Source organism: Corvus kubaryi, unplaced genomic scaffold (assembly GCF_017639235.1).
Source record: "Corvus kubaryi isolate FWS band 111438036 unplaced genomic scaffold, C.kubaryi_AGA036_p1.0 37377, whole genome shotgun sequence".
NCBI classification, from domain to species: Eukaryota; Metazoa; Chordata; class Aves; order Passeriformes; family Corvidae; genus Corvus; species Corvus kubaryi.
In genome coordinates, this window is record NW_024581122.1 from 1 (window position 1) to 9,700 (window position 9,700).

The following is a 9,700-nucleotide window of genomic DNA, read 5'->3' on the forward strand; positions in this document are numbered from 1 at the left end:
CACCCATTTACCCCCAAATCTGCAGACCTTGGGAAAGAAACAAATGCAGGGAAAACACGCTGTGGGACATGAAGTTGCAGAATATTCCGCAATGCAGCCAGTTTCTTCTGTGAGGCTTGGCAAGAGATACATCTGAATGTTTCCCCCTTTTCCAAAGCTGAGGAAAGGGTGGCAGTCAGTTTAGCCAGCTGTTCTGGACAGTGTCTCTTGGGGACTATCAGGCCCAGCACCAACACTTAAGGCAGCACCTGCTTCAGCTGTCCCATGGCAGTCGGCCTGTGAAGGTGCCTGTACAGTGATTCATCATCTCAAGGCTAACATGAGACATCAGTTTGAATAGCAAGTGGGGCTCTAAGGCCAGGACAGTCCTACAAGACGCCTCTTGGCAGGAGCTGCACCTGCTGTGCAGGCTGTGCCACACCCAGCACGTTCTCCCCCATGTGCTCCATGCCCCAGCAAGAACCCTCCTTACTTCTCAAGTGAATGGCATAAGGAGGATGCATGGTTTTTCCCAAGGCCTCTGTGGTTAGGGCTGTGAAATATCAAAGAGCGCTCACAGCTGCAGTTGCAATTGTCCCTCTTCCCACAAAACCACAGGGCTCTATCCTTAGCCTTTGCAGGCACTTTCACTTGCCCACCATTCACCACATCTAGGCAACTCGGACAGACTGGGAGAACTCCAGGAAGCAGCAGCAAGCTGAGCCAGGGGAGGTTGAGGTTGGATATCAGGAAAAAGTTTTTCACCCAGACGGTGGCTGGGCACTGGAACAGGCTCCCCAGGGCAGTGGTCACAGCACCAAGCCTGAGAGAGTTCAGGAAGCCTTTGGACAACGCTCTCAGGCACATGGTGTGACCCTTGGCGTGTTTGTTCTGTGCAAGGCCAGAAGCTGGACTCGATGAGCCTGATGGGCCCCTTCCAACTCAGCATATTCTACAGCTCTGTGATTCTGTCAACTAAAGGGCTGCATGAGGGCAGAAATAGGTGACAAGAGGAAAGAAGTGAGGTTGATTGGAGAATCAAGTCACTGAGTTCACAGAAGATGCAGGATACAGGACCCTTCCCTCCCACCATTCCCATTCTCTCTCTCAGCCCTTCTCCCCCTCACACAATAGAAGGTGAAGAATATCACTAAGAGAAGAAGAACCTACTGGACTCCACTGTCCATGAGAGCAGTCATTGCTCGTGCAGGAGTCACATGCTCCACCATGACTCCCAGGGTGTGAGTGGCTGCTTTCTGGACAAACTCTGTGGAGTTCCACACCATCTGGAGAAGGACCCGAGCAACCTCATCCACCTCCGAGTCCATGTCCTTCTGCAAGGTCACAAAGAGCTCTCCAAGAGTGACAATTGCAGAGTAAGACACCTTTGAGCGAAGGTTGGTCACCTGGGGAAGTCATGAGGGGAAACATAAGAATCACCTTGAAAAGAAAACCAGTTGCCTTAGACAAAAGTCCCAGGAAATGACAACACTTCCCGCTGTGTCCAGGGGAACACAAAAGCACAGGCAGAGCAGAAGAGCACAAGCACAGAAAGGCACTTTACTCTGGCACCAATTTGTGCCAGGCCTCAGGCCTGCTTCCTGCAGGCCTAAAACATATTCTTTAACTTAAAGTGTTCTACTTAACTCTTCTGGAATGTCCACTGCTTTGGTTTTAGGCCCTTTTATTCAAAAAACAAAGAAACAAATTAAAGCAAGGGCTGCCCTCAAGCCATAAAGGCACAAGTCATAAAGACAAAAGAGTCATTTGCTCCTGTTTGAAAAAGCAACAGCAGCAGTTGAAGCCCTCAGCCAGGAAACAGAAAACACAGGCTCAAGTCTACAGACTAATTGGCAGTGTTGAATTACAGCTTGGGCAGAGATTTGGACTGCAGCAAATAACATAATTAGTGTCTCCGCTTCTGCATTTGCACGTTGCATTGTAATGGCAGCTCGCTCCAAGAGGAGAGTGTCAGATGCCCGACCTACCAGTAAATAGAGCTACATGTGCACACAGATCCTATAGAGAGCTGACAGACATGAGAAAGATAAGGTCTAGAAACAGAAATGAAGGCAGTCCCTGAGCACACAGGGAGATGAACAAGCACATATCTACTCTACACACTGTGTATGAAGCACGGAGGACGATTCAGAACAATGTTCTTACCTCGTTGGTAAGTGCCAAGCAAACCTCACGAAGTCTACAAAGAAGGACTTCTGAGTGGGACTCAGCCAGGTGTTTGATGCTGAAGAGTCCCTTCTCCTTCAGCTCCCTGAAAGGCAAGTACCAAAAAGAGTGACTTTCTCTCCACCCAAGAACTAGGCAGCACCCTCTGAATTTACCAGGCTGGCGGCTCAGTCAAACAAAGGGAGGTGCTTTTCAAGCAGTACTTGATGAGATCGTGGAACTTGCTGCCACAGGTTGCTGTGGCTGTCCAAAGCATAAACAAATCCAAGAGGCAAATAGAGGGCTTTCAGAGTCTTCATTTGTGGCTGTTTAACAAGACAGCCTTTCTGAAGTCTCTGGCACATGAAGTCCCTATGTCAGTGCTTCCTGGAGGCTGTGAGACCGTGCCATGCTGCTGTTTCTTGTCACCTCCCTGTACCTGTCCCTGAGACACAGTCCCATTGGGCTGTGTCTGGGGCATTTGCCTTCTTTGCCAGCCCCAGCAGGCAGTTCAGCAGTGAGAGTCTGCACTGGCACTCTGTAGCTGAGTTTCCACTCTGCAATCTAGGCCTGTCTGTCACCCACTCCACTCCACCTCACACATTCTCCAGGAAAGCAGCAGGATGCCCCAGAAGATTCCACACCAGGGCAAGAACAGCTGAAAGTCTGGCTTTTCCCAAAAGCCCCTACCTAAAACAACAGCAACATGTTATTTACAAGGTGCAAACAACTCCCTCTCTCAGCACTTGCTTTGTGCAGGACCTGAGCTACAGGAAGGCGCGTGATGCATCGGGGCTGCAGCGCAGGGCTGGCAGCCGATGCCACGGGCATCCCTGAGTGTCACCTGGACCCCCCCACAGCTGCAGAAGCTCTCTGCACCTCACAGGGCACCAAACAGAAATGGGGAAGAGAAAGCCAAAGAGGAAGGGCAGAGCAAAGGCGACTGCACAAGGAGATGCATCGCGGCAGATTTTTCATGCTTATCCCAGGGTGAATGGAGTCCTTATCCCAGGGTGAATGAAGCATCCAGCAGTGAGTAGATGATAACCCAGACATCAAAAAGACAACCAATATCACCTAACATTTGTGGGGTTATCACCTCTGGGCCTCTACAGGCCTCCTTCTGTCTGTGTCTAAGTTTGGGACACATTGTGAGTATTGACAAAACATCTCAGGCCCATATGAAGCAGTGAGAAGGAAACAGTTGACTTGCAAAAGTGCAAGATTCCTAGAGGATTTTATTTCTTTTTCCTTCTCTTCTGCCATGAGCCCCTCAGGACTAATGACAGGCTGAGTGACTCTATAGCACAACTCAGTGCATTTCTCAGAAAGAAGAACTCCCTGTAGCTGCTCCTGGGACTCACATGCGGAAGGTCACAGGCAGACCCTGACTCCTGCCACTGCTGCCAGCAGTGGGGCCAGAGACAAATCTTACTCAGTGCCACTGGGCCCCGAGGCACCCAAATCTCTACACTCCAAACTGCTGCCATCCTGCTTCTGGCTTCAGCCAGCAAATCATCTTGTCCCACAGCTTTCTCTCTTCCCTCAAGATATCCTTTGCAGCTCCACAGAGCAGCAGGCAAAGCGAGGAAACAGCACGGACCTGCTGCAGCTGGAGCACTGCTGCAGACCAAGGCCAAGAAAAGGCTGCTCTCAAATCTTTATCCTCTCTCTGCTCTGGAGTGGTTTCACTGGTGGCCCTCGGCCCTCTGGGCTGTTGGGGCTCAGAGGCACTAGCAAGATGCTCTCCTAACCTACCTTAACGCTAAGAGGGAGACAGAGTGAACGGGGCCTTTCTTACCAGTCATCGCTGCTGAGCAAGGAGAGTGCCTCGAGCAAGGACTGCTGTGGCTCCAAAGAGGCTCCGTCCTTCTGCCCCTTCCCACGGAGCGGCTCCTCTCGGCGCTCGGCACCAGTGGCCGTCTGCGGGGTCACTGTAAGGAGAGGGTCAGCCATGAGCGCTGCAGCCCCAGGCAAGGCACCCCGCCATGGAGCGGCCTGCAGCCCCATCTCCCAGCCAGGCTTCCATGAGGTACAAACTGGCACTGGCTCAGAGAATTCCCTGCTCTCTGGCTCCTTGCTTTCTCCCAGCCCCCCCAGCTGGGCACAGCTCCTTGGCTCAACCTGACAATTGCCCACACAGCGCCAGCTCCCAAGTGCCACAGGTACCACAGCCAGTGACACGTTCCTGAGGCCGCAGAGCTCCCACTCCCTGTGAGACAGTGCCCACCAGCAGGACTTGCTCCCCACGAGGGACCCCTCAGCTGCCTCTCCTGTCTCAGCGCCCTGATTTCCCCGAGCCCTGAGGACAGAGGCACTCTGCAACTCCCTGAGGAAAGACCTGCAGCTGCCTCGTGACAGCACCAAGCCGAGCCTGAACAACCGAGTCCTGCTGGGCCCGGCTGAATCCCCTCAGAGCAGCTACCAGGGAACAGCGATACCTGACCCTTCACACCTCACAGCGCCTCTGTTCCCATTGGCTTCAAATATTCTAGACCGAGGGCAGCTGAGTGCACTTACATTTCAGCCTGCTCTTGGGAAGGGAGTCGTTCATGGATTTTGTTCTTTCTAAGCATCATGAATCTTTACTATTTCAGTAAAGTACACACTGGCTGTATTTCAAAGATGCTGAGGTGAAATGTGTTTGTCATCAAATGGACTTGTGTGCACACTGTGCAAGCCTAAGCTTTCTCTTGTGGAAAAATGGAATCTCTAGACCAGATGGTGGATAAAAAAGCCTTCCAAATTAAAAATGATGATAAAAATACGTAAATACAGATGCAAATTGTTGGCAGACACAATCTCTTGATAGTCAGTTTACAAGGTATGAGAAAAGTCAGATGATAAATGCATTTCTTAAGAAACCCACTTGTCATCCAAAGGACTGTTGATCATCAATTTCATGTCATGCACTCAACAGGTCGTTTTCTAATGTGCACATGGAAACATCTGAGCTGTCTCAAATGATGGAGTTTAAATATTGCACAGAATCTAGATGAACTGCTCTAGACTCTGTAGGGGTTTTGTGCTACCCTGCATGTTCTCACACAGTATGGAGGAAGCATAACATCAAAAATATTCAGATGGGAGCTAATCTGGCTGTCACTGATGTACCCCTGTCACTGCCATCAGTGGTGTCACTGCAGAAGGATGTGGATATACACATCTATATTCAATAGGAATGGGGAGCCACGTCAGGCTAGTTCTGGTCAATTGTGAGCATGGAAGTAGCATGACTAGAAAAGAGCACTCAAAGTATCATTCCTAGCTCCCTTCTTCTTCTCTCACCCTACTCAGGATCATAGCACAGGCAGGCTGCCCTCACAGGAGAGGCAAGAGCCACTAGGGACTATGTGCTGTGTATTCACTGCGGGCAGCAAACAGCCTGGGAGCACCAGGCAGCCCCTCCTGGCTGTCACCTGCTACACAGGCTGCTGTATTTGGGTGGGGTGACACAGGAGGCGCTGCTTGTTCCCTCTTGGCATTGCAGGCCGTGGGATGGCAGCGGCGAGAAGCCATTGGGCACTTCTGGGAGCAGCAGCACGGCTGCACCAAGTGGCTGACTGCCATGCAGAGACAACCCTTGCCGGGAGAGCAGGAAAGCTGGCTGCAGAGGCGGACAGCAGCACAGGCAGAGGGCCAAGATGGAGAGTGGACAATTGATCGTGGTGGTACTCGTAGGTGCACAGTGAGCACACCCTGCCAGACTGCCCCGAGCTCATCCCTGCAGTTACAGCTGCCTCCTGGCACCAGTGCTGTAGTTTGCTCTATCAGCATGGGCAAAAGCCAGAGCTTAGGTCTTTACCACTACTTTATGCAGCTCAGCTTTCCAATGGATCAATAAGAACCAACTGCTCCAGTTCTGCCGAGCTGGAGTAACTCAAGAGTAGATTTGCTGTTCATTCTCAGCACAGGCTATGAACCCAAGATCCCAGCTGTGGTGGCTGAGGCAGGAGGTGGTTTGTGCTCCTTGTGCAAGGAAAACCGGTGCAGGAAAAAGCTGCTGTGGAGCAGGCTTACCTGAGGAGTTGTGTGGGAAGCTGCCGTCTCCATGGATGATGGGCTTCTTGGGCAGTAAGGGCACGTTGTCCTGCTTCCTCAAGACCTTCTTCTTCAAGGCACTACCAGGGTGTTTCCTCTGCACACTGGAAGCTGTGCCATTGACAGGCGGTAGGCTAAAGCCTGCAGGGACCAAAGAGGAGCTTGGAAGTGGAGGGTGACAATGGAAAGGCCCAGAAAACTTGCTGGAGCTGGGTAACATCTCTTTGTTATCCCAAAGAACTTCAAGTATAACAGTGGCACAGTTCCATGGGAAAGTGATCACAGAATCCTAGAAGAGTTTATGTGGGAAGGCACCTTTAACCACCATCTAGTCCAGCCCCCACGAGCAGGGACATCTTCAGCACGAGCAGGTTCTTCAGGGCCCCATCTAACATGGCCTTGAACACCTTCAAGGATCGATCAACAACAGCTTCTCGGGGCAAACTCTTCCAGTGTTTCATCCCCTTCATTATAAAAAATTTCTTCCTAATATCTAATCAAAATCTACCCTCTTCTGGTTTAAAACCAAATTGCAGTGATGCTTCCCCGAAGAAACAAGGAAACCCCAGTATTGCTTTGCTTTTGTTTTCCTGTTTCAGAGGCTGGCTGGGGAAGTTACCAAAAGAAAGCGCAGATAACCTTGCGTGATGCCCTCGGGCTGAGTGCTGCCTCCTGAGGTCCCTGCTGCTGCCCTGGGGCAGCGCACACAGCACTGCAGTCAGAGCCCCTCAGCCCGGATTCAGTCGGCAACGCTGCTTGCTCCTGGGGCTACAACAGAAGCACTGGCTCGGGGCTTCAGCACAGCTCTACAGCACCAGCTCCTCAGCAGGGAGCGGTGGGAGAAGGGTCTCTGGGGTTTTCATTAGAAGGAGTTGAATTTTGTTTCTTCCAGGTTGCACCTTGGTTGAAAAGCATTCTTTTGGACCCGCTTTTCCTGGAGACTGCTATCCAGGAGAGAGTCTGAAGCCCCAGTGTACTTTGCAAGACAGAATTTTACACTCTGAAGGACTTCAGAGGGGAAGGTGGGAAGCTGATACTCTGTTATGGACTCAGTGAGGCCATGGGCAAGACACTTCATGCCTCTCCATTTTTCTTTGGGGACCGGAAATACATCCTATGCAAACTCCCACTCAGATGCAAATGTAACAGCCCCCCAGTCTGGGGGCAACACTGTGCAGAGGGCAAGCAAGTGATCAGAAAGGACCACAGGTGTAGCAACCACTTACTTGCTGCAGCTGCATCCCCGGGGTCAACTGTCTGTGGAGGCAGCTGCAAGGACGTTTCCTTTTCTCTCTCTGTCTTGATCTCTTTCTCCAAAAGCTCCATTGGCATCCGCTCTAAGTTCCTTTGAGCCAACATTCTCAGTGCAGCTCGGATCTACATGCAATGGGAATGCATCACAGACTGTAAGCAGAGACACACAAACCAGACACAACATCTCATCAGGAGCACAGAGTCCATAGAGTTCCACAGTCCTTGATGCAGCTCCATGTACATTCCAATGGTTTCTGAAGAATGTCTCCCGTCCTCACCTTGGCAATTACACACAGTGAGGTGGAACACTTTATTGCCATAACCTCCCACTGCTCCAAGGTACTGTTTCTCAGCCTGTGTCAGGAGGCCCTGCTTGAAGCAAGAAAATCACAGGAGTGCTCCAAGACAGATGAAGAGCCCACGTGACCAGTGAGCAGGCAGTTCCCTTCCTACAGGCCATGGCAGGAGAATAAAAACCATGTGCAATACGCAGCAAGGAGGGGTAAGTAGCTGTTGCTTAACACTCATGGCCAGGAATTGCAGCTGTTTCTCACTTCTGGCTTCTGAAGGACTCAGCTGCTCTCGGAGACCGTGAGGCCAAAAAGAGGAGTCACGTGAAAACAAGTTGCAGAAACATTGATGTTAATGCGCGGAAAAATTGAGAATGAGAGGGCTGTGAGATACAGCAAGAAAGGTAACCAGGAAAAATCAAACTCTCCCATTTTATTTTGCAGCCTTGCTTACACTCAGCATTAGAATCCTTGCTTCTGTGCTTCCCAGGATGCACCTTGCCCACATTCACTGATGTGTAGCTTGCTCTGCCATTCAGAACTTCTCTACAAGGGCCTTTGCACATAAAGAATGCTTCTGGCATGACCTTAGCACCATCTCCAAACCAGTGACCTTGCCACCACTGGAAATAGCCAAGCAATTGCTCTGTAGCTGTCAAATATATTCCCAAGAGAATCCCCATCCCCCAAGAGTGGATTATGATTTTCAGGGACATTTTGGGCCTAGCACTAAACAGTCACTGGAAAGGAAGTCTGCTCATCCCTGTCCTTATCCCTCACCTTTCCAAAGCCATCCTTCAGAGCTTCGGCACTCGTAAGGCCAGCACTGGTGGGGTGATCCGTCTCCTTGGCCTGGCTCACTGGGAGGCCTGTTAATGGAAGCAAAGGTTCCTGTAAATCTCTGGCATACTTCAAACCCCCAACAGCGCCATGCTGGGCAACAGGCAAGACAGCTTCCAGATTGCAGAGCTCTGGTAAGACCCAGAGATTGTGTCTGAGAGCAGCAAGCTACATATGCCTAGAACCTCTCCCAATGGATGGGCTACTGCCACAGTGCACTGGCAGCAGACATGGCATTGTTCTGTTGGCCAGCAGAGTGAAACCTCCTGCATGATGGAGGCCTCACCCCTGGATGCTGGAGAGCCGCTGTGTTTGATAGAGAAGAGCAGAGACGGAGCTTGCTCTTGACAGAGATTCTTATCTGCCCTAATTCATGCTGATTTTAGTAAACATCTTCTTCCCGGTTCCTAAAAGAACTCCTGGGTTCTAATGCCCGTAAGGATTTAGAGCAATATTTTCTTCTCTTTGTGGCAATATTTTAGAGGACATGAAAAGAATAGCTTAGGATTGCAGGAGTGTTAGCCAAACGTGAATTGTGTTCTTGAAACTGGATAATTTGCTTTCCCCAAGGATTTTCATTCTAAACTATGTGAGATTGGGCCACTTTCAGGCCAGTCTGACTAAAGGCTGATTTTCCTAATGGAAGTGGAACAATGTAGCTCATTCTGAAATACTCTCCAACAGAGCCGTTAAAGCTCAGAGGATGAATCACTCTTTACATGGCTTCACAGAGGATAAAATCACGTGGCAGCAAAGTAGCAGAAAACCAATGTCTTAAATCAGGATTTTTTGCCCTGCAAAATGGTCAGCTTAATCATAAAAAAGACTTAGATATGGGCTTTGAGGAAGGAGGGCTATTCTGGATTGGGGGCAAGGCCTTGGAAGGTAAGAGCATCTGGGAAGGTAATAGGGAAACAACTGACTCCATGGTAACCTCCTTGGGACCAGTGCAGTCAGTCCCAAGTGCAAAGTGGAGACACAAAATATAACAGAGGCCACAATGCCAACATAAAGCATCTGAAGCTACAGTATTTCATTGGAGAGATTTCCTGGAAACTTCTAAAGAGCTGCACAGGGAAACATGCTCCTGCCAGCAGCCACTTGAGGCAGACCAGGGAGACACCCTGACC

General features: G+C 50.4%; 1 protein-coding gene across 1 annotated transcript in view; it reads right to left on the reverse strand.

The window, feature by feature from the left end:
• Nucleotides 1–210: 210 nt before the first annotated feature.
• Nucleotides 211–9,700, reverse strand: part of LOC121667711 (TOG array regulator of axonemal microtubules protein 2-like) — a 10,684-nt gene continuing 1,194 nt past the window's right edge. Inside the window, exons 3-8 of the mRNA XM_042034662.1 lie at nucleotides 8,511–8,599; nucleotides 7,413–7,563; nucleotides 6,166–6,327; nucleotides 3,947–4,079; nucleotides 2,146–2,251; nucleotides 211–1,385 (exon numbers count right to left, since the gene is read on the reverse strand). Of these exons, the coding sequence (XP_041890596.1) occupies nucleotides 1,146–1,385; nucleotides 2,146–2,251; nucleotides 3,947–4,079; nucleotides 6,166–6,327; nucleotides 7,413–7,563; nucleotides 8,511–8,599 (881 nt within the window). The 3' untranslated portion in view covers nucleotides 211–1,145. The remainder of the gene's footprint in view (nucleotides 1,386–2,145; nucleotides 2,252–3,946; nucleotides 4,080–6,165; nucleotides 6,328–7,412; nucleotides 7,564–8,510; nucleotides 8,600–9,700) is intronic.